Below are 25,698 nucleotides of genomic sequence, written 5' to 3'. Positions count from 1 at the left end.
CAACTATCACAATGCAATTTTTAGCATGCTAGCTTGAGCGGAGCGAGCATGAGTCTGTTTTGCCGAAAGGGGAGAAATGTACCCTGCTGCAGTGGAGACATGCCCTATGACACTGTGTTCAAAAGCCAGGCTGCTAGACTGGAAGTTAGAAAGAGAATTTTTTCCCCCAAATAGCATACTAAGGAAATTATTCTGATTCAGTGGTGTCTACTTTGACTTATGATACATATGCCCTCCCTCCTACTTTTCATATAATATAGGAAAGATACAAAAATACTTAAATAATTTTTAAAGCATCATTATCCTGATCACCTCACATAGGTATCTTTAAAGTTTCACATTTACCAGTAACACCTTAAGTCATATTTCAATTAGCAATATGATAAAAGAGGAATAGATCTTAGTTTAGCTTTTAAAATAGAAATGAAAAGTTGAAAGCAGTCTAGCCACCAGGGAAGGACTACAAAATGTAGAAACAGAGATTGTCAAGAGGTTTTAGATATGATTTCTTTTTTGAACTTCACACACACCTCACAGATTTATATAATTTTGCTTCACTTACATCCAGGCCCCTTTGAACTTTTAGCTTTTATTATTTATTTATTTTTAAAATGCTAAACTGAGAGTAATAAACAGCTCTGAGTTTAACTTTTTAAAATAAATGTCAGAAATTTCACAATTAGCCAGGATGCCACTGAAGAGCTGCTGAAATCAGGGTGAAAGGGACTGAGGAACCAAAGAGTAGAACAAGAGGGAGTAAGTAGAAAGTTGGTGCAGGCAGAGACCCTGTTTTTTTTAAAATAAACTGTTTTTTTTTCCAAATACCTGTAGAAAAAATATTTAAAATAACAGAAACAATAGTTTCCTCATTTCTCACTCAACTTAAGAGTTGCATGGATACCAACAGGTAAATGTGATGATCTGTGGTGAAAATGGTGATGTTATATCCAAATTGATACAAATACCATAAAACAATTAATGAGAATTCTTGTGATAAAACCACTGCTATGCTTTGCTGCTATTCATAACCCATTTGATCTGTCTATTTGTGAATATTTGGGCAACCACCAGACATGAATAGCAGTTCAAATACCTACAAAACCACTCACACTGGAAGTACTCTAAAGGCTTCTTTAAAAAACTCTGTTTAAAACCTACATGAATGTTCATGGATAATTCTCTAACAGAGAAAGGGGTTCCTGTTTATCAAATTTAGATAATCTAATTTGGAGAAGAAACAATATCCTGTGATTAATTGACTTCTCACATGGTGTGGAATTACAAAATACTAATATTCTGTGACAAATCTGTGAACAATCCATAGGGTTGATTTTTTCACACAAAATATTTATTAAACAATTATAATGAATAATTATAAAATCACAGACTGTTGCCATATAAGTTATTCACCACACAAGTTTCACCAACACTAATGCAGTCAATGTCCACATTTTCACTCAGCTGATTTATAGTGTGTTTTGTGCTGTTCCAGACTGACTACAGCATCATATTGCTTCATGACATAATGAATAGTATGGTAATGTTGAGTGGGTCAGATGGAGGACAGAAGAAAAGAGGACATCCCTTGGTTCAAAATCAATAATACATTGCTGATTAGAATTTTTTTATTTTACTTGTGACTTAAAAGATGAAAATATGTTCAGGTTCCTTACAACAGGCAGTTTTATCACTTTTAGATTTTTTTTGCCAATTTTTAGAATGCGTTTCTTCCTTGTATATAAATTAAAGGGCTCCACGATGATCAAAATGGGTTAGATTTTGCTCTCAGATCCCGCTCTGCAATCCCAGACTTTGATATGGGTGTGTGTATAATTGAGTACAGAACTGGTTTCCAAATGTTTGATTGGCGGAATATCAGTTTTGTGTAAGCTATTTTACCAGATGATGGTAACATACTTTGATTATGTAAATTAAATTAAAATTTATGCTATATGGTGCTTCTGTTATTGCATGATATAGTCCATAATAATTAAATTGCCTATACAAGATTTAGAGAACAACAAATATTTCTGAAGATAAAAAATATAAACAAACAATTACGCACAAGTGGATGGTTATTTGAATTTGCAAATTACCTTAATAAAAAACTAAAATATGATAGTATGAGAAAATTCCAAAAGCTTTCTATTATCCATATAACATACTCCTGGGCTTATTAAAAATATTCCTTTTTATGTTTATGAGAAACAATATTCTACTTGGTACTTCTTATACCTTAGCAACTTCAAAACTAAGTCCCAAAAGTTTGTCATCAAAGCTGGAAAAGTTACATAGCATGCACTTCAAAAATGTGTTAGAATATCATTAAAGAATATCATTAAAAAGTTCATAGATAAGTTAGGATCTGATTCATAAAAATATTGGGGATGCCAATCTTGCCTGACCATGCGGTGATGTGAGTCACATGACTCAGCAAAGAGCAGTTTTGAATGTTTCTACTATATTGCAATGGATGGGCAAGAAACATAGCTGAGTAGCATGCAGGCCAGTCAATATCCATTAGAAAAGTGATCATATATATTTATAACTTGTTTAGGTAACCTGTGTAAAACTGGTGATACGTTGCTCGGCCTGGTTAAAAAAGCACCAGAGCTGCATTCTTGATTGATCCAGCTTGATTTTATGCCTGTGAGAAGTAAGAATTGTAGGAAATGAAGTTCAAGATACCAAGTATCTCTGCTTTTCTGCTCTGGAAACTCTTATACATATTGACTGATTAAAGACTTCAAACATTTATTTTAAGTACATTCAGAGAAATACAATAAAATGTAAGAGTGTAAAATAATAAATGCTTTTTAGACCTCTGAATCCTGATTAAAATAAAAATACATTATAACATGATTACAATAGCTCTAGAAGATGCCTCCATTTGTATTAAGAATTTTAAAAATATCAGAATATTTTTGATAAAATTATTATCCTGAAACCTACACTTTGGAGGGAAATCTAATGGATCACTATTTCTATAGCATCAATTGCCATATTGTCTAAAATCTGAATGAAAAAATTCCTTTTGTATTCATTAGGTGCTGGATTGAGCCTGAGCACCAATATGTTATGTGATAGTAAATTGGGGCCCAATTCTGTAAACTGTCATTGATGTGAGTACTTCTTACTCCTTCTAGTAGTCCCATATATGCTAATTGCCCTATTTGCTTGGGAAAGGGACGAGCACAATCTGTGGCTAAATAACAGAGTAAAAGAGGCAGTTAAAGACAAAATTGGAAGCCAAATCCTACTGAGGAAAAGAGAAAGAAGCATAAACTATGGCAAGCCAAGTGTAACAGTATAATCTGGCAGGCCAAGAACAAATTAGAAGAGCAACTAGTAATAGACACAAAAACTAACAGCAAAAACTTTTTAAGAACATCAGAAGCAGGAAGACTACCAAACAATCAGGGGGGTCACTGGATGATCGAGGTGCTAACAGAGTACTCAGAGAAGATAAGGCCATTGCAGAGAAGCTAACTGAATTCTTTGCATCAGTCTTCACTGCAGAGGATGTAAGGGAGATTCCTACATCTGAGCCATTCTTTTTAGGTGACAAATCTGGGAAACTGTCCCTGACTGAGGTAACAGGAGAGGAGGTTTTGGAACAAATTAATAAATTAAACAATAAGAAGTAACCAGGACCAGATTATATTGACCCAAGAGTTCCGAAGGAACTCAAATGTGAAATTGCAGAACTACTAACTGTGGTATGTAACCTATTGCTTAAATCAGCATCTATACCAAATGACTAATGTGATGCCATTTTTTTAAAGGTTCCAGAGGTGATCCTGGCAACTACAGGCCAGTAAGCCTAACTTGAATACCAGGCAAATTGGTTGAAACCATAGTAAAGAACAGAATTATCAGACACATAGATGAACATGATATGCTGGGAAAGAGTCAACAAAGATTTTGCAAAGAGAAATCATGCCTCACTAATCTACTGAAATTTTCTGAGGAGGCAACAAATATGTGCACAGGGTGATCCAGTGGATATAGTATATTTGGACTTTCAGAAAGCCCTTGACAAGGTCCCTCACCAAAATCTCTTAAACAAAGTAGGCAGTCTTGGGATAAGAGGGAAGGTCTTCTCATGGATCAGTAACTGATGAAAAGATGGCAAACACAGGATAGGAATAAATGGACAATTTTCACAGTGGAGAGATGTAAATAGCAGGATCCCCCACGGAGCTGTACTAGAACCAATGCTTTTCAACATATTTATAAATGATCTGGAAAACTGGTAAACAGTGAAGTGGCAAAGTTTGCAGATGATAAAAAATTACTCAAGATAGTTAGGTCCAAAGGAGACTGCAAAGAGTTACAAAGGAATCTGATAACACTGGGTGACTGGGAAATTCAATGTTGATAAATGGAAAGTAATACACATTGGAAAACATAATCCCAACTATAGATATAAGATGATGGGGTCTAATTTAGCTGTTACCATGCAAGAAAGAGTTCTTGGAGTCATTGTAAATAGTTCTCTGAAAACATCTACTTAACGTGCAGCAGCAGCCAAAAAAGCTAACAGAATGTTAGGAACCATTAGGAAAGGGATAGGACTATAACCAGGTTTAAACGAGAACTAGATAAATTCATGGAGGTTAAGTCCATTAATGGCTATTAGCCAGGATGGGTAAGAAATGATGCCCCTAGCCTCTGTTTGTCAGAGGGTGGAGACGGATGGCAGGAGAGAGATCACTTGATCATTACCTGTTAGGTTCACTCCCTCTGGGCCACCTGGCATTGGCCACTGTCGGTAGACAGGATACTGGGCTGGATGGACCTTTGGTCTGACCTAGTATGGCCATCCTTATGTTTCTTAAAATGCTAGTGGGAAACTTTGTCCCTTTGTAAACAAAAACCACAACAGAATAACAAAAATATTTACAGAACTACTCCCTAGACTGATTTTTTATAACCTATAACCTTAAAATTGCAGTCTATTCTAATTATAAGTTCCAAATTACTTTCAGCAACGTGTCTGCAAAGTGTAAGAGCATTAATCCTTTTTATTAAAATCTCAAGCATGTAGCAGATTTTGGTATCTGAGTTACTGAGAGAAATTCATATCTAATGTCAGTGAGCCCAACTCTATTGATTATAGCAGAGTTGCACCCGTTTACATGGGTAAGAATTCTGTTCATTGTTTTCAAAGATTAGTGTTGTTCCCCCAAAAATGTAAGAGAAAAGTTTTATGAAATTTACAAGTTATGTCCAAACAGATACTTACTGCCCTCTAAATATAAATGTCATAGAAAACAACACAAACCCTGAAGAATGAGGATGAAAGGAAAAGGTTGGCAAAATATAATTGTTAAGAATAATTTACACATCTATAATTCCTTTCATCTGAGGATCTTAAGGTGCTTAGCAATCATTAGTAAATAATACCCAATAATACTCCTGTGAGATAGGAAGTATTATACCCATCCTACAGATGGAAAAGCTGGAGAGAGTCTGAATGACCTGCCCAGGGATATAGAGTGACTCAATGAAAGAGCTGGGAATAGAACCTAGAACCCCTGCTTACCAACTGTCCCATGATTTGATCCCTAGAGAATGATCCCTCCAGGAATTATATCAAAATTAAGTATTACTGTAGCTATATTAGTCCCAGGATAGAAAGACAAGGTGGGTGAGGGTAATATCTTTTATTGGTTCAACTTCTGTTGGTGAAAGAGACAAGCTTTCAAGCTACACAGAGCTCTTCTGAAGAAGTTGGTCCAATAAAAGATATTACCTCACTCACCTTGTCTCACAAAAATTTAACACCACTTTAAGATAAGGACATAGAACTTCATTATCCCTAGGAAATGGAATTAACCGTCTGAACTTGTAGTTCACTAACCTTCCAGAAGCAGTATTATCAATGACTGAGAACAACTATCTTGAAGGAGAGCTAATGCAAAGGACATTTCTGCAGAGGCGTACTGTTTGCTAAATATCAGATTAAGGATAATCCTAGAGGCTGGAGATTTTAAATGAGGACAATTACCTACTAAATAATTCATGAACATATAGCAATCTTCCGCCTTACAGGATGAAGCTGAAATGCCTAACAGTTTTAGTCTGAGAGGAGAAAGACAGTTTAATAAGACTTATATACTGAGAAGAATAAAGAGAGGAGACCATGTACAATTTAAATGATTAATGAATCCACTAGGGAAACTTTTTACTACTGCATCTTGCCAAGAATCTCTATTACTTTAAAATGTAAAAGAAAATCTTATGAGTGGATGCCTTTCTTAGTTTAACCAAAACTCATTAGATGTGATTAAAGGGAACACATGACTTCTGAAGGATCAACAAATGGTCTAGATGAAAAGACAAAAAGGCATTGTGCTGATGTTAATGTAATACTTGTGGATGTATTTGAAGGTTATTAATGGGCTGGGATGAAGCTGTCTATAGAAGCTGTCTATAGGAGACAAGTCCACAAACGGGATGTTAGGATCTTTGCCCTGTCTTATTTTATGTTCAGTCCTTGTTATTAAGGGCTTAATCCTGCAAGGTGCTGAGCACTCTGGTGCCAATCCAGCAAATCACTTAAACAAGTGATTTAACTTTGTGCTTAAAGATGACTTGGAGCCTGAGTGTTCAGTGCCTGGCAGGCTCAAGCCCTAGAGGAATAAAAGAAAAGCATATATAGATCTAATCCCAGACAGGATTTCCCAAGAGAAGATAGTATCAGAGGGGTAGCCGTGTTAGTCTGGTTCTGTAGAAGCAGCAAAGAATCCTGTGGCACCTTATAGACTAACAGAAGTTTTGCAGCATGAGCTTTCGTGGGTGAATACCCACTTCTTCGGATGCAAGCAGTGCTTGCAGATAGAGAAGATAGATGTTAATGCCTGTTTATTTAAGTTTAATTCATATTGTAGGAAAACATCCAGAAAGGAAGATTCAAAAAAGAGAATCTGGTGGGAGCATGAGGGATCTTCAGAGTCCTGTACTTGGGAATCCATCCTGGGGACAAAGGACAGACTAGAAAAGCAAAAGTGGATGCCTGAGACATGTCTAAACAAGTGCTTTCAGCAAGAAGCATAAACAGTGCAAGGCAAAAGGAAAGCCCCTCCATTAATATGTGGACCCCAACCTGGTATTTACACAAAATTACTAGGATCTAGGTGGGAGCTCAGAATAAGAAGTGGAGAGAGAGAAAGAGAGGTTTTATAAATGTACCACTGAGTACATGGTCCTGGTCTTAGTAGGACTAGCACCATCTCAGAGTATTGATGTTCACAGAATTTTTCTTTATCATCATTCATACAATAGTATCTACCACCTAATGCATCACTGACAATTATAGTCAATACACACAAATATGGTACAATACAATGGTAGTATTTTGATGTCCTATTTAATTCCTCATATGGAAAGTTCTATGTGTTTTACACAAATTAATAAATTTAGCCTGACAACACCACTGTAATTTATATAATTATTATTCCTATTTTACAGATGAAGAAACAGAGACAGACAGATTAAGTGACTTCATCAGGATAACAAAAAGTTTGCAAGGAACAAAACCCATGTCTTCTGACCCTTAGTCATGAGTTTGAACCATACAACGATCCTTTCTCCCCAAAATTCTAACATAGCATATGAATAGCATCTATAGTTGTGTTAGGTGCAAGGTGAATAGGATTGTGATAATCTTATTTCAGGGGAAATATCTGGAAACATGGAAAAACAGAAGGCTCAAGAAGCAGGATTATACCAAGAAACTACATGATTTAGATAGAGGGGGAGAAAGAACCTGTATCACTGCTGTCATCTGACAATTACTGATTCTCTCAGTATTAGAAAGACTGATAAGCTTGGTAGTAAACTTGGCTGATCCTCTGGTAGCAGTGAAAGCTCGGAAATAGTCAGATCATCATGGAATGATGCACCAACCAAATCTCTTAGAAGGTGCTTGAGGGGGAATGTTTTTTCTTCTTCTTTAGTGCAGATTAAAATGGAATAGAATAGTTCAGCAGATATATGTCCTATGTTTGCACTTAGGGCACGTAGGTTGCTTAGAGGGATAATAACAAACCTTACAATGTCAGAGGTCTATTAAACCACTTTTCCAGCTCTGCTCTATATTGAGTCATAATTTCAACAATAAAGTACAAACTAAGCACTCTTCTTAACAATTTTTAAACAAAAATATATTTGTAAAATGTGACAGTAAAGGAACTTCTCTAGAGAAACTGGAAAAAGTGGTACAGATTTGACACAGGCAGTGGGAAAAAGGAACTCAGGGTGAGCTATTAAATATTACACATACCCTCAGACTCAGGCATGAGAGGCTCATCCATGGACACTTGTGTCTTAAATTTTAATCTGTGGCAGGGAAAGTTATTGGATTCAAATGCCTCAACACTTGCAGGATAAAGATGGGCAGCTGTGTGAAGTTGATTAATGTTGGGATAAAAAACTTCCAGACTTTGTTACTGTGACACAGTAGGGAGTGGAGCGGATTGACCTAGGAATGTCATCTAGTTTTACTGGGACTGTCTGCACTGGGGATGGGAGAGCAGGGGATGACTTTATTTGAGGGACGATACCTGAGCCTGTAACCTGAGCCAGGAGGGGGGGTGGGGCCAGGTGACACCTTTGCCCGGGAAACTGGACAAAGGTGAGAGAAGGAGCCAGGGGGAGGGGAGTGAGTCGACTGGAGGGGGTTTCAGTTTTGGGCTGGCTGGGAACCCCAGGTCTGGGGTCTAAGCTCCTTGCCCCCCCAGAGGGACCTGGCTGAGGGGTCCTAGGTTGTACCTACAGGCCCTACTTGGGACTGTGTTCCTGGCGTCTAATAAACCTTCTGTTTTACTGGCTGGCTGAGAGTCACGGTGAATTGCAGGAAGTGAGGGTGTAGGGCCCTGACTCTCCCACACTCCGTGACAGTTACCTCTAGGTCACTGGTTTAGATCTAGCCCTAACTGGTGGTTGTTACCATCTGATGAAACTTCAGTGGTGTCAATGATCATAGTACAGAATCCAAGTGCTATATTCTGAAAAAAAGCCATAGTCATCATGGGCATTCTTTTTGACAGTCTCAAAGAGGTCAAACATTGAACAGGAATGGAGATAGTTATTTCCATAAGCAGACCCTCCAGAATCCAGTTGAAATACTAAGGAACTGGTGGGGCAAGTGTGGGGAAATTTGCATGACTGCTTCTCATTCTATAGTGGTTCTATGCATAAACTGAGGACTTCAATTTCCTGGGCTAGAAAATTGGCACCTTTTGCAATTATTGAATTGTCTTGATAAAATAAAAAATAAAAATAGAAATTAATCTTAATTTTCAAAAAGTGTCAAAAGTGTCTCTATTGTCACAATAAATAGAATAAAATATTCTACTTCTTTCACATTTGAAACTTACAACCTTCCATCAAGTTTCGTATCTATATTACAAGGTTGTATATGGTACTATAAAGGAATCAAATTTAGATAAATCAATGCTAAAATGGAAAATAAAGTCACAACTCATCTTGATAAATATAAAATAGACCTACCTCTTTGCTTTCCTCTAGATCTGACTCGCTGCTAAACTCTTCTGTATTTAAATTTTCAAAATCTGATTCCCCAACAGCAATTGGTACTGTCACAGTGAGGCTTGGATTGTTTATAAATGACATGTAATCACTTTCATCGATGACATATTTTTCCACGCTGCTGCCTACGCCACTGGTAGTTCCATTCCCATCTTTAAGATAGTTAAGGTCTTTACCTATTTCTATGACAGTATGGTTGGAAATGCAGCTGTCTTTTTTGTTGTTTAGATCTTCAAGAGGCTTGATTTCATCTAAAGCTTTCTGTTTTCTAACAAAGGCTTTTTGGATGAATTCATGTGCTTTTCTTTTCACATAATCTATTCCCTTCTGAATCCTTGCCACTGCAATTTGGAGATTGTTCATTTCATTATCATCATCTGTAGCGGCAAGATTGTCTGAACTAAATGAGCTCAGCAGTAAGGCCAGAAAGAGATTGAGTACCTAAAAGACAGTAAGGAGAAAACATAGCTGATGTCTTATTTTTTAAGTGATGACAGTAATTACTTTATGTCATGTTTAATGACATAATTTTTACTTCACGATTAGCGGTAATATCAAACTATCTGAAGGCCATTCTTCCTAGTCTATTCCTGCTGTATTGTACTGTTTCTTGCCAACAGCATTTCAGGTTGCAAATCCCCACAAAATGCACTTGACTAGATGACAATTAAGGTGAAAACCCAGGTCCCAGAAGTTGAGCCCCACTCTATATGAGCTCTTTGCACAATAGTGTACATGGGACAGGTGAAGGCATGTGCAGAGAGGCTGAGAGAGGGTGGCAGTAGACCCACTCTCTGCCCTGAAGGGGGCTATAAAGGACTCACAGAGGCTACTCCAGCCATTAGGACGCAGTTGTGCAGTCATTCTGCAGCATTGGGATGGGATAATTTCTTCCTCCCCTTCCCCACCATACATCTACCCAGCTTCTTAGGCTGGATACTTAGCAAACCGTTGACCTTTACTATTTAAATAAATATGACAATCAGAAAAATAATATTCAATAAACGATACAGAAATAAATACTCATACAATGTAATGTATTGTGTTGAGTGTTCTAAGCCTAAAGAGTTATCTCTGAGCCTGTGTGTTCTGAGTGCTCGGAGCCTGAGTCATTTGAGATAATTACTTACATGTCTTAATGGTCTAGCCAATCCACAAGCAAGGGTCTAACCAGGTGACCCCATGGCAGATATTCAGGATCCCAATGAAAGTAACAACTCCAGTCTGCTCAGTGTCACTACCTTGTTGGGGATGCTCCCTGCTACCTGATGTAATGACAGAGACTACTCCTGCTCCAGCTCGTGCTCCTGCTCCAGCCTGTGTCTGCTCCTGCTCAAGCTACAGCCAGTCACCCGGCTGTCCTGACATACACGTATACTACACATACCATACAGACAGCGTATTCCTAGTATAGGCTGCTGTATATAAATCAATAAGAAATGTGTGAAAGAGTGTTCACAGAGCCATCAATTCACATTCCAGGTTCAATTATGATATGAACTGTCTTATTTTGATTAAAATATGAGATGAATTTGGATAGTTTAAATTTTAAAAAGTTGGCCCTTAACTCCTGTTAGTTCACCTCAGTTAAAATTAAAAGCATATTTTATAACATAAGGCATCATTTTTTGCAAAATAAATTAGGTACATACCACTAGGTTTCCAATCACCATGACCATCATGAAAACAATAAGGCACATGGCTTGCCCTGCAACCTCCATACAATCCCACATAGTCTCTATCCATTCTCCACACAACACTCGGAATACTATCAAGAAAGAGTGGAAGAAGTCATGCATGTGCCACCGTGGAAGTTCACAGTCATTGGAGATCTTGCAGACACATTCCTTGTAGCTTTTACCAAACAGCTGCATACCAACCACAGCAAAAATGAAGACAATGATGGCCAGCACCAACGTCAAATTTCCCAAAGCCCCCACTGAGTTACCAATAATCTTTATCAGCATATTCAGTGTTGGCCAAGATTTTGCCAGCTTGAAAACTCGAAGCTGAAAAACAAGAGCAAAGGAGCGCTGTTACTGATGCTGCTAATTATAATGAAATTATCAATGCATTTAAGATTTTCAGTTACCAAAAACCCATAACTGTAAAATGTCTCATTTAATTGTTACAACCTTTAGTCACCACATTTATGCTTTCATAGATGCTGGCCACGAAGGCTTAGCAGGTTTCTACAATAAGGCATGTACAGACTGAAGTCCTAATTCAAGTCCCTAACAGCCAAAAAAATGTAGCCTTTCACTGCGGGCTTCAGTTACACCCAAATGCCAAAGAACCTCAGACTGTGCCTTTTTCTGTAACCACATAAAAAAAAGAGAGAACCACTCTGTTGGGATCAGTAACACTACAATGAACATGCGCATCATGTTCACTGATTTTCTCAAGGATATAGCTCCCATAGATAAAGTGCAGATGACTAGTTGCCAACAAGCTACATAGAACCAAAAAGACAATGGGCCAAATTCATCCCTGGGATAAATCACTGAAATCAGTGGAATTATCTCAGGGTGACTTGGGCCCTACGTCCTTTAAAAAATTCATAATATAAAAATACATTTTGCTTTCAGTTCAATGAAAGAGAATACTCACTAACAGCATATATATAGGAAGGGGATTTATCATCTGGAGTGAAGCACCCAGCTATTATAAAAGGAATGTTGGTAAAATTTTCAAAAGCACCCAAGTGACTTAGGATCCTAAATCCCACTTTCAAAAGTGATTTAGATGTGTAAGATCCTAAATTTCACTGAAAGTCAATGGGACTAAGGCTCTGAAGTGCCTAAATCACTTTTGAACATGGGACTTAGGCACTTTTGAAAATTTTACCCTGTCTCATTAAATCCACCTGAGAAAAAGATTTTGTCTCCTTTATCCCCCCAAATTCACTTCCTCCTGTCACAGAGGCGGAAGAGTACTGGATGTAATTGCTGCTAGAATGCAACACTGATGCTCCTGCAGTTGTTTTTCAGTGATGTTAGGTCTGGGTGGACCTCACAAGTTTGGAAGGTTTCCTTCAAAGAAGGATGATAGAGTTACAATGTTTATTCCAATTGCATGAAATTCCTTTTTGGTTTCAACCAGGCCTGCAACCAACGGTGTATTTTAGTATTTCCTCTCGGCTGAAATGCAGAGGAGCAAATGCATATAAATTAAACAAACAAACACTTGTGTGTTGTTGTTTTTTTAAATCAAACCTCAAAAAAGTTCTGGTTGGGATTATTTCAGGAATTGGGCTAATGGTATTTGTTATTTCATTTGAATTGGTTCATACATTTCTAGTTGTACACAAACAGTATTGCCAACCTGAAGCATTCAAAAATTATTAATCTGTTTAAAAAACATGACATTGGCTTAAAAATAATTGGATTTTTAAAAAAATGGTAGATTATTTTTATTTGTCTTCTGCTTTCTGAGCTGTTAGGATACATTCAGTTCATATTTTCAAACTTTTCTCCACAACACTGAGAGCTAGAAACTTACTTTTACTTATCTAAATGAAAGCTAAAATTCTTCCATTATCACTTGATTCCATGAGCTGGAGTTTCAAGAAAAACATTAAGTTCTATGAGACTTGTGATACAATCATGAGAACTGGCAGCAATGCACAAGTTAAATACTGACCAACTCAGCTTCTTTAAGCTAAATTTATTGAACCTTCTTAAGAAGATTCATAGTATCCCCGATTTCACTGGTAATAATGGCAGCATGCAAATATTCATCATGAAAGATGTTATACACAAGGAAGAATGTTGATTACATTGTATTTGCTACGTGACAAGATTCTAATTAAAGTTGCCAAAGTAATTTAATTTGGCAACCTATTTACAGAGCAAGATCTGAGCTCCCCAAATTCTCTCATTGAGGGTGATCAGCACCTAACAGGATCAGCTCAAAGATAATCACTCTTTGTTTTTTTCCAGGAATTATTTTGTTCAAGAGACACTGTAAGGTAGAATAAGCCCCAGATGTATAATGTATTAATTTTAGAATAAAATGATTTTGCAAAACTTAATAGCCCAAAGCCCTAAGTCCCTATTCATTCTTTACTGCCATTGAATACAATTAGTTTTACCTAAGTAAAAAAGCCAGGATTTGTCTCAGTATTAATATAAATATTTTCATGATTTAAAAAAAGTTAAAACCAGTTTTTGATAGGACCGAAGCATTTTCCTGCACTGTTTACAATCCAAATAGTATAGCATTGTGTTATTGTACGAAGATCGAGATATGAAACTAAGTAGAAACAAAAAGTAAACAAACCAGACTATTTTCACTGGTGAAGTGAATAAGAAATTTGTTACTCTATCATTTTGTTTCTGTTCACTACGTCTCTCTTCATTTATCACTAATGGATAATACCTCCCTCCTGTGGAATATGGAGGCAGTTCAATGGTGTTGCTGGAGGCTATTTAAGTCGGGCCACCAGAAGAGTTCTTCTAAATAGAACTCCAGCAACTGATTATTAGCATTAAGACACAACTTGATAGACTATATAAATAACATTAAGGTAATTATATATCCAACTCTTGATTCAGAGGAAAACTTCAATTGTAATAAATTGTATTCCAGTAATTTACCAGACTATCAAGGTTTGCTGAATGAGGAGAGAAGGTACTAGTAGAAAGAAAATTATCAGGTAAGAAATTTCTCATTCTCCTGCACACCTTCTCTCCTCATTCATCACTAACGGGATGTAGCAAGAAGTGAATCACAGAGGGAAGGAAAGCGTAAGCAGAGTTTTAATTATTATTAGGGTAGAATGACAGACATAGACGTTTTCTCCATACAGTGCAAGATCTTTGTAATTTAAAGAATTATTTGGGAACCAACCCAACAACACCTTCCTAGTACCAATGGAAACCTGTTTCACAAATCTTCCTCAGATGAGGCTCAAACACTTTTCCCCACAAGGATCTCAAGGACCCACTGGTCTGAGGCCAGGGCCGGCTCCAGACACCAGCCGACCAAGCATGTGCTTGGGGTGGCACCTTGGGGCGGGGTGGCGCTCGGGTATTTTGGGGTTTTTTTGGTTCGGCGGGGCAGCGCTGGAGGATTTTTTTGTTTGTTTTTGTTTCGGATGGGTGGCGCTCGGAGGGGGGGACAGAGGCTTGGGCGGCGCAGCGCTCGCGGGGGGCGGAGCTTCGGGTGGCACGGCGCTGGGGAGGGTAGGAGCTTCGGGTGGCATGGCGCTCGGGGGGGCAGGGGCTTCGGGGAGGGTGGGGGGTGGGCGACACGGCGCTGGGCGGGGGCTTCGGCAGCACGGCGCTCAGGGGAGCGGGCGCTTGCCTGGCGCGGTGCTCGGGGGGGTGGGGCTTCGGGCAGTGCAGCGCTTGGGGGGGCGGGGCTTCAGGCGGTGCTCGGGGGCTTCGGGCGGCGCAGCACACGGGGGGGTGGGGGTTTGGGCGGCACGGCGCTGGGTGGGGGCTTCAGCGGTGCGACGCTCGAGGGGGCAGGGGCTTGCCCGGCGCAGCGCTCAGGGGGGGCGGGGCTTCGGGCGGCGCAGCGCTTGGGGAGGCGGGGGCTTGCCCAGCACGGCGCTCGTGGGGGCAGGGCTTTGGGCGGCGCTCGGGGGGGCGGGGGTTTGGGCGGCGCAGCGCTGGAGGGGGCTTCAGCAGTGCGGCACTCGGGGGGGCGGGGTCTTGCGTGGCGCGGTGTTCGGGGGCGGGGTTTGGGGCGGTGCGGCGCTTGGGGGCGGGGCTTCAGGCAGCACGGCACTCGTGGGGGGTGTGTTACGGGGGGGCGGTGCTCTTTTTTTTTTGCATGGGGTGGCAAAAAAGTTAGAGCCAGCCCTGTCTGAGGCTATCCAAAAAAATGGTTACCTACTTCTTGTAACTGCTATTCTTTGAGATGTGTTGCTCATGTCCATTCCAAAGTAGGTGTGTGCGCGCACCGCATGCACAGTTGTTGGAAGATTTTTTCCCTAGCGGTACCTGTCGGGTTGGCTGTGGAACCCCCTGGAGTTGCGCCTCTATGGAGGTATATATAGGCCCCTACCAACCCGCCGCCGCCTCAGTTCCTTCTTGCCAGATATTCTAATGGAGGGGAGGCGGATGGGTCTTGGAATAGACATGAGGAACACATCTCAAAGAACAACAGTTACGCGAGATAGGTAACTGTTTTTTCTTCCTCTTCATGTGTTTGCTCATGTCAATTCCAAGTAGGTGACTCCCAAGCCTTACGTAGGAGGCAGGATCAGAGTTCATGGATTTGCTGATTGTTGCACCGCTCTCCCGAACACTGCATCGTCTCTGGCCTGCTGTGTAATGGCATAGTGCGACATAAAGGTGTGGATCGGTGACCATGTCACTGCTCTGCAGATGTCTTGAATAGGAACTTGTGCCAGGAACGCTGCTGAAGATGCCTGTGCCCTTGTGGAGTGTACCATCAGCGTACGGGCAGTCATAACATGCCTGAATACAGGATGTAATCCAAGAAGAGATCCTTTGGGACAAGACTGGAAGCCCCTTCATCCGCTCCTCAACTGCAATGAAGAGTTGCATTGATTTCCAAAATGGCTTTGTTGTTTCAATGTAGAAAGCTAATGCTTGTCTAACATCCAGTGAGTGAAGCATTTATCCCCTGTTGCTAATTCGTGGCTTATGAAAGAACATAGGGAGAAAAATGTCCTGGTTCACGTGGAATTGTGAAACTACATTTGGGAGAAAAGCAGTGTGTGGACACAACTGCACTTTGTCCTTATTGAAGACCGTGTACAGAGGCTCCGAAGTTAAGGCCTTAGGCTCAGACACCCTACTGGCTGAAGTTATAGCCACCAAGAACGCTATTTTCCAGAAGCATGTTGCTACGGGCTTGAAAAGAGGTCCCATCAGTCTAGAGCAGGGGTGGACAAACTACAGCCCATGGGCTGTGTCTGGCCTGTCAGACCTTTTAATCCAGCTCTCGCCTGCTCGGTGCTGCGGTCAGGGAGCGGGGTCAGGGGCTTGCCCCGCTCCAGCGCTCCAGCTGGGGAGCAGGGTTGGGGGTTTGATGAGGTGGGTGAGCCTGAATGATAGGGGGCTGGGCTTAGTGCAGTGTCTTTTCTGATTTAAAAAAACACTTGCCATCGCAGCTCTTTTGAAAATGAGGCCCTTCGGGGATGCTGCAGGAATGACATTATTTCGTCTTTGCGTGAAGTATGTACTGCAGTACACTGAAAAGTTTTAGCTAACATACAATTTGTGTTCAGACAGGAGCAAAATTGTGTGGTAAAATCAACAAACAGAAAATTACAGTAATGTAATTTTCTAACAGTGCATTCTTCAACAGAATTATTTTAATAAGATGTTTAAAGAAACTTATGTTGTCCCTGTTTGAATATGAATTGTTAATTTTGTGATCACTCATGGCTCGCCATACAATTTCCATACCCAGATGTGGCCCTCAGGCCACAACGTTTGCCCACCACTGTTCTAGAGAGCACCAGGTTGAGATCCCATGGGGGAATTGGCTGCCTTACTTGAGGGTACAGCCTCTCTATGCCTTTGAGGAAGTGGCCCACCATGGGGTTTGCAAAAACAGTGACCAATTGAATGGGGTAGAAAGCTGGGATAGGGGCCAGGTGCACCTTTACTGACAATACCGACAGACCTTGCTGTTTCAGATGCAGCAAATAGTCCAGGATAAAGGGAATCGATGACTGTAAGGGTGGAATGTCACTTTGTAATGCCCAAATGGAGAATCTTTTCCACTTGGCCAGATAGGTGGCCCTGGTGGATGTCTTTCTATTGCCAAGGAGGACTCCTCTAACAGGGTCTGAGCACGTGAGCTCCAAAGGGCTTAGCCACAGAGTTTCCATGCCATGAGATAGAGAGACTGCAGATTGGGATGCTGGAGGTGGCCATGGTCCGGTGTAATCAAATCTGGGACCGGGGCAGGGTTATCGGCATGTCCACTGACAGATCTAGAAGCTTGGTGAACCAGTGCTGGCGTGGCCCCGTTGGTGCTATTAATATCAATGATGCTCCCTCCTTTCTGATCTTCAGCAGGACCTTGTTACAAGTGGGAAGGGCAGGAATGCGTATAGTAGATGGTCCTTCCAACAGAAGAGTATAGCATCTGCGAGTAAGCCTGGGCTGTGATCCAGGAAGGAGCAAAACTGGTGACACTTCCTGTTGTCTTTTGTTGCAAACAAATCTATTTGGGGAAACCTCCACTGTTGAAAGATGTTCATCACAACATCTGGGCAGAGGGAGTGATTGTGAAATGACCTGCTGAAATGATTGGCCAGTTCGTTCTAGGATGCTGGAAGGTACAATGCCTCTAGATGTATTGAATGGGCGATGCAGAAATCCTGCAGCTCGAGGGCTTCCCAATACAGGGGAGAGGCACAAGCACCACCCTGTCTGTTTATATAGAACACTGCTGTCGTGTTGTTGGTCAACAACTATACACATCTGCCCTCCAGATGGGCCTAGAACGTCTGACAAGCAAAGTGGACTGCTCTTAGCTCCCTGACGTTGATGTGCTGCGAAAGTTATGCCTGGGACCAGAGGCCCTGAGTCCAGAGTCCTCCTAAGTGCACCCCAATCCCATTGCCAACACATCTATGACTAGAGACATCGAGGGTTGGGGGCTGGAGAAAGGCACTCCCGCACACACCGCTTGTGGGTTGATCCACCACAGGAGGGATTCAATAACTGGAGGAGGAAGTGTAACTAACTTGTCTAGGCTGTCTTGGGATGCCTGTATACTAAGGCCAGCCAGACTTGCAAAGGCTGGAGCTTAAGTCTTGTGTGCTGTACTACATACGTACAAGTGGCCATGTGACTGAGCAGCTTTAGGCAAGCTCGGGCCATAGTCGTGGGGTATCACCGTAAGTCCTCTATGATGGCGCCCATACTCAGAAAATGAGACTCCAGAAGGAATGCTTTGGCTTGACCTGAGTCTAAGAGAGATCCAATGAGTTCTATTCACTGCGCAGGGGTTAGAGCTGATTTCGGCACATTCAGTATTAGTCCGAGCTCTTTGAAAGTGTACTGTATGAGGTTCACGTACTGTTCCACTTGGGCTTTGGTACAACCCTTGACAAGCCAGTCATCTAGGTATGGAAAAATTGTTCCTGTTGCCGCCTTGGGAAGGCAGCAACAATGGACATGCTTTGGTGAACACCCGAGCAGCCACTGATAGCCCGAAGGGGAGAACTGTGAACTGATAATGGGTGTTCTTGACCACAAAGCAGAGGAACCGCCTGTGGGTTGGCACAGTCGACACATGGAAGTATGTGTCCTTCAAGTCGAGGGCGGTGTACTAATCCTTCGGATCCAGGGAGGGAATAATGGAAGCCAGAGAGATCATGTGGAACATCAGCTTTTTCATGAATTTGTTGAGGTTCCGCAGGTCCAAAATTGGTCTTAACCCACCTTTGGCTTTCAGGATTAGGAAATATCGGGAATAGAAACTCTTGTCCCAGAACTTCTGAGGGACCTCCTCTACGACTCTGGCTTCTAGGAGCACTTGCACTTCTTGTATGAGAAGTTGGTTGTGAGGGTCCCTGAAGAGGAATGAGAAAAGGGGGTGGGAGAGAGGAAGGGAACAGAATTGGAGAGAATATCCTAATTCTACTGTGTGCAAGACCCACTGATCTAAGGTGATCTGGGCCCAGGCCTGGTAAAAATGGGGTTGACGATTCAAAAATGGGGAGAAGGATCCGGGATTGTGACTGGTGCGTCGCCCCTGGGCACACCTTCAAGAGTTTTGCTTGGGAGCTGAAGACTGTCTCGCCGAGCTCTGGCCCTGGTTGGAAGATGGCTGTGAAGGCCTTCGCCCATTACTCCTACCACGCTGCCTACTATAATCTTGTCTGAACTGAGAGGGGTAGAAGCATGGTGGAGGCTGAGGCTTAAAATGCTTTCTTTGTGGGGCTGGTGCATGGAGCCACAGGGATTTTAATATTGCTCTTGAGTCTTTGAGACTGTGGAGCCTGGAGTCCGTTTGCTCTGCAAACAAACCCAAGCCATTGAAGAGCAAGTCCTGAATCATTTGTTGGTCCTCGTGTGGAAGGTCCAAAACAAGCTCCTTCACATGGCTATAGCAGTGGACATCATGAGTGTCGCTGAGTCCAATGCAGCTTGCAAGAAGGTCCCTGCAATAGCCTTGCCCTCCTCGAGGATGGCTCCAAAGTTGGAGTGAGTCAGCTGGGAGTAACTCCTTGAACTTGGACAATGTGTTTCCAGAGTTAAAATTATAGCAGCTGAGGACCGCTTGTTGATTGGCAATCCAAAGCTGGAGCCCCCCGGTGGAATAGATCTTATGGCCAAAATGGTCCAGCTTTTTTGCCTCCTTAAATTTGGGCATAGGACCCTGTTGCCCTGGTATTTCTTTTGTGTTTGCTGCTGCCACAACCAGAGTGCCCGGCTGAGGGTTGGTGAATAGGTATTTGTACTCCTTGGAGAGTACAAAGTACTTCCTTTCCACCCACCTTGACCATGGGAGGAATGGAGGTAGGAGTTTGCCACAGGGTCTTCTTGGTGATATTCTGGCCACCCTTAAAGGACTCTCGGGAGTCAGGATGTCCACCAGGGGATCTGCTTCTTCTGACATCTCCTCCGCCTGGAGGCACAGATTTTCTGCTACCCTTCTGAGTAAAACTCTTGGTGGACTCTATTGTCCATAGTCAGCAATGTGGCAGATGAACCTGCTACTGCCTCGTCTGGAGAGGAAGAGGATGCTGCCCTTAGCAGCACTGGGTCATCCTGAACCTCTAACTCGTGGAGGTCTTCTCGTGCTGATACTTCCTGCATGGTGGCAGGGAGGTCTCGGTGCCGGACTTGGTGTCAGCCTCAGCGATGGTGATGAGAGCGGTGCTGGCTCCAACCAAATATGTACAATTCTGGCTCCGAACCCGACCTTGGTGATCACGACAGCGCTGAGTGGAATGGTGCCGGAGAGTGGTGACGAGGGGAGGTGACCAGTGCAGCATCATGGCCGGTTTGCCCTTAGAAAGAACGCCTCCTCTATGGAGTGCAAGTGCTGCCAGTGCCGGGGACTGTGGGGCTGTCATCGCTATGAGGTTCCTGGCAGCCTCAAACGTGTCTGGGGTGAATGGAAGAGTCAACTCCTCCATTTGGCTCTCCCACACTGGGGAGTCCAATGGGACTGGGCTCGATAGACCTGCCTGTGAGGCCAGAGTCAACGTTGCCAGTTTCGCTGGAGCCGGGGCTGAGTGTCCTGGCACAGGACGCACTCCATGGGCACCCTCGTGCTGCACTACTCTCACTGTGTGCGAACACACCCTTGTGGCTCTCTTCTACTTTTTGTGCAACATCGGCGAGTGCAAGCAATGCCAGGAAGCCACAGAGCTCATCTTCTGTGCTGGAGAATGCTGGTGCTATGGGTCTCTAGACCCAGAGTCCTTTGTTGGCACTGCAGCCTCCCTCACTGAGGCCAATACGGGCTGTGCCAGCTGGGGACAAAGAGCGGACTCCATAAGGAGAAGGTTTAACTTAAAGTTCCTCTCCTTCCTGGTTCTTGGGCGGAAGCCTTTACAGATTTTACACTTGCCAGTCTGATGGGCTTCTCCCAAGCACTTTAAGCAGGAGGGTCTCCCCTGGGCATAGGCTTCTGGCAGTACCCGCACGGTTTGAAGCCTTGGGACTGAGAAAGGGGGCGGGGGGAGAGGAAGAACATGGAGGGAATAAACCCCAGCAGAAACTTATCTAACTAACTATCCTATATTAAAGCCACTAACTAACTCTAATTAAGACTATTTACAGATACAAATAGGAAAGTCCACTAGGGGATTGCTTGCCTTAGCAAGAGAGAGAAGCAGCAGCTCCAACCATCACAGGTGGTAAGAAGGAACTGAAGAGGCAATGAGTCGGCAGGGACCTATATACATCGCCATGAAGACACGACTCCAGGGGGCTCCACAGCTGACGCGATGAGTAACGCTAGGGGGAAAGCCTTCCAATGACTGTGCATGCGGCGCACACACACATACTTGGAGCTGATATGAGCAAGCACTCGAAGAACAACCCAGGCTTCTCTCAAGGGCCATATGTACTATAAGTATACTGGGAAGAGCATTAATGGAAATATTCAAACCCTTTAGCAGATGCCTGATATCTCCTTTCTGCCTTTTTCAGTGTCACCGGGATTAAGGGGGTGAGGGTTTTCTAGATCAATGTGGATGGTTTGAGTAGTCCATTATTAACGATATGGTTAGTTACCCCATTGCAAGATATCCAGATACTTATGTTATTTCTTCTGGATGGCCTCCAGGGAGAATCTAGCATCTCTGCCATTATTTTAACAAGTCCTGGAAAGCCTTTAGCTCATTTATTGAAGCAGTGGATGGAAGATTAACTGCCTCATCTGAGGAGGAGGAGGATGAAATGGCCAGAGCCGGTGACTTTCTGTGGAGTAATTATGCCCACTATATTTGTCCTTTTCCTCATTTTGGCTATTCTATGGAGGAGAAGAGCCCATGAATAGGGGGTCTTTACCGGGAAAATGTCCTTATACAGAACATGACTAAGCCAATTGGCAAAGAAAACTTACCAATACTAAGCTAAAACTAGCAATAAACTTCACAAACTGTAGGAGAACTAAGCTAGCTGCACACTAAAAGCAAGGAATGCAGATACTACAGGGTTCTATCTCACAGATACTATAGGGTTCCATCTTGCAGGCATCGGCGATAAGAAGGAATGGGGTGTGGTTGTGGCTACCCCACCCTTTATGCCTTCGGGTCTGAGGAATGAGAGGGCACTCAGGGCATCTATGCAGCCCCAGCAGACACTGATATTAAAAAGACTCCAATCTCACACTCCAAGAGTGGAATCTGTGTGGACAATCACTCAAAGAAGAAAGTCAGATTACTAATGCATTGTAAGGAAGATGCATGACCTACAGTAGATGCATGCAACTAGTGGCTGGGCAATTTAGCAGCTTTTAAAAAATGATGCAATAAACTTCTGACTTGGTAATGAGGATCTGCAGAATACTCGCTTTGGAGAAAATTAATGTACACCAGATTCATAATATACAAAGAGAAAATTAAAAATGAAACAGTATATTTGTGTGTCGTGGAAAAATTAACCACACCGTTGATCTTGGGTCAGACACAGCCTGAGGCACCTTTATTAAAATACCGATATGCATAAAGGGAAGGTAAGCATGGCCCCACGCAAAGAGGGGGGGGGATAGCTGCGTTGTCTTTAACAGATTTTCACCAAGCTTATAAAGGCTAAAACCACAAAGCATAATTACACATCACACACATTATACTTTATTAACTCCTTATTTGGCATACTTTCTTACTTTTAGCGAGCCTGTCACTGCCCCTCACCATCTAGGGTTTTTCCTGTTATTGTCCCAAATGTGGTTTTCATTGGTAGTCTGCCTGCCTTAAGACCCCTCCCTTGCGGTTGCATTGGATAAGGCTCTTGTCGCATTCTAGCTGAGCTTCCGTCAGTTCCCCTTTCTCTGGTTTCTTCACCACCACCCCCCCCCAATCGTGCCCCTTATACAGACAAACAAGTTTTGCAGAAGTTAACCTTTGTCCTATATAGCAATTGGGTTTTGCTAACAGGCCTGGGCCTGAAAGGCAGGGGTTAGGATGCAGTCTGCTTCTGACCCTATGGGTGGGGGTCTGGCAGCTACCTCAGCTTGGGGCAAGCGGGACACAGTCTGGGGCAAGCGGGACCCCTTAAAATCCCTATCAATTCCCTCCTTTTGATGCCATTGGCATCAACTTCCTCAATGTGAATATTCAAAGAGGTTTGGAAGCAAGGGTTGTTAATTGCCCGTTACCCTCTCAACAAACATGATCATGATCAGTAACAATTTCTCCAGGGTTAAGCTTTCAGATGGACTGGAGTTGAGGGGGTTCTAAGGGCCATAATGTCCATAGGTTACCTAGTCCTATCCAGAGATCCGGTCTTATTTCCATGGTACCGATTAAGAACCGGTTAGGGCCGTGGGGTGGTTTGACTCCTTTACCACCTTTTCTGTGGTTCTAAAAGCAAGCTCAGCTGTCATAATATAACAGATATTCTGGTTTCCCTTTATCTAATTCTAGTTCCTCTTTTTGGGGCCCTGACCACATCTTTCTGCCCCCACATGCCCTTTGTACAGAAAAGCCACTGTTCCATTTTGGGAACTTTCCACTGTGACTCTTTTCACCTTTTGACACACAGAAGCAACTTTTTATCACTCTTTTATCACTTTGTCCCCCTCCTCTCTTCCCCTTATACACAGAGACAAGTTGAACCAAAGGTCAACACAGCCTGAAAACAAACTTATCCAAAGTTTAGGCCTAAAAGCCTAGTCAAAGTCTTAAGCCCACCGTATTTTCCCTCTTTTCCTGCTTATCCGTATACACATTCATCACTGCTCCTGACTTCCTTTCTTTCCAACTGTTGCCATAAAGTTCATTAACAATTATTAGCTTCACTCGCTCTTATGCATTAAATCTAGCAGGTTTAGGACTGGGCAAGCAATGATAAATGCATCCATTACAAAAGCAACAATAACATAACCCCATACCAAACAATAATAATAAAAGCAATAACAGTTCTATGGCAATAAAACAATGGGGTTGGGATTACTAAATGGTTTTAGTTACAAAACACAAAACATCATATTTAGTACACAAAATAGAAACCCTATAGGCTATATAAAAAGCATTATTTTTAATTTGATATATATTCTGGACTATGTGAATTTGCCATTGAAGTTCAGAAATTTTTGTACTTCTGGTAAAACTGCAAACAAATTCTGGAACCAGTCAGGTACTAGGGTAGTCCAATTAAAGGGTATCTAAGCCTAAAGGGCTGGTTGCAAAATTTCTCTTTTTAAGCTGATATAATATATGACTGTCTGCAACAGTGGTGAGATTAAATGTATGTCTTGTAAATGGTGGTCTTTACAAGCACACAACTGTCATTAGCTTAGAGAAGTGAGTGTCCTGTCAGGACAATTTCATGTTCTATATCCTTCTAACAAAACCCATCAGTAACTGTGACAACTTCTCCTACTTCAGTTTACATACACACTGAAGCTGTGGGGTTCTAATGGCGAGAGCGTCCATCGGTTTCCTATCCCAATCCAAATATTGTTATTTTAGGAGCACTGACTATGAATTGGCTAGGCATATCAGGTGGCTTGATTTCCCAAATGTCTTGGTGAATTACCCAATCTTACATGCATCCTTCCCACGGGCCTGGCAGGATTCGGTATGTGGAAACTCACACTTTCTTTAACTGGTCCATATGCTTGGAAGGAGCACTGTGAATGCACACACTTTTACCCAGAGAATTTCCAATTATGCCTCCATGACCACAGGTCAGATGGTACTCCTGAGATATAATATAATGTAAAAGCCTGAATTGTTTACTAGTGTACTTACCAATCTGAATGATCTGAGAACAGATAATCCTTCCACATTTGCAAGACCAAGCTCCATTAAACTAAGGCTCACAATAAAACCATCAAAAATATTCCAGCCTTCTTGGAAATAATAATAAGGATCCATAGCAACTATCTTGAGAAACATTTCTGCTGTGAAGATCCCAGTAAAGACCTAAAGGTAAAAGATAATCTGTTACTCTAATAATATTGAAGAACATTTTAGATAAAAATAATAGTGACAATTTTTAACAAGTTATATGTGTCCAGTGACTCTTACCAAAATAGAAGGGCTTTGTATGATAAATCTACATAGCTTCTAAATATTTCTGTGACTGATTTAGCAATCAAATTCATGAGTGAAGCTAAAACATGCCTCACAACATTTAATTGCTAAATGGAAACCAGCAAAGAAGGGAAATAGGTCTTCTCTTCAAACTGCTAATAAGCATGTATGGAGATTGTCACACAGAACCCATTCTAGTTGTTCCTTCCTTCTCAAATGACATCTTTGCTCCATTTCTTGAGATAAGGCTAAACTTATTTGAGACCAGATTTTTCCATTTTGACATAGACTATATTGAGGATGGTGTGGAGCAACCTTTCTCCCAGGATGATCTCCAGAAGGCACTATCAACCCATGGCACCATCTTCTTCCAAGGTGGACTATGTTCTCCCCTGTGCATCTTTCCACATTGCTGTCCAGTGCACTGGGGTCAGAACTATGGCCCTCTTCCTGTTCCATCCTTTGGGGTTGCTAGCACATCAGGA

General features: G+C 42.0%; 1 protein-coding gene across 1 annotated transcript in view; it reads right to left on the bottom strand.

The window, feature by feature from the left end:
* The window catches only part of LOC123378553 (sodium channel protein type 2 subunit alpha-like), a 129,757-nt gene that overhangs the window by 36,431 nt on the left and 67,628 nt on the right, over positions 1–25,698 (bottom strand). The window contains exons 15-17 of the mRNA XM_045032507.1: positions 24,929–25,102; positions 11,211–11,567; positions 9,520–9,999 (exon numbers count right to left, since the gene is read on the bottom strand). Of these exons, the coding sequence (XP_044888442.1) occupies positions 9,520–9,999; positions 11,211–11,567; positions 24,929–25,102 (1,011 nt within the window). The remainder of the gene's footprint in view (positions 1–9,519; positions 10,000–11,210; positions 11,568–24,928; positions 25,103–25,698) is intronic.

Source organism: Mauremys mutica, chromosome 10 (genome assembly GCF_020497125.1).
Source record: "Mauremys mutica isolate MM-2020 ecotype Southern chromosome 10, ASM2049712v1, whole genome shotgun sequence".
Lineage (NCBI taxonomy): Eukaryota > Metazoa > Chordata > Testudines > Geoemydidae > Mauremys > Mauremys mutica.
This window is presented reverse-complemented; position numbering and strand designations above follow the sequence as displayed.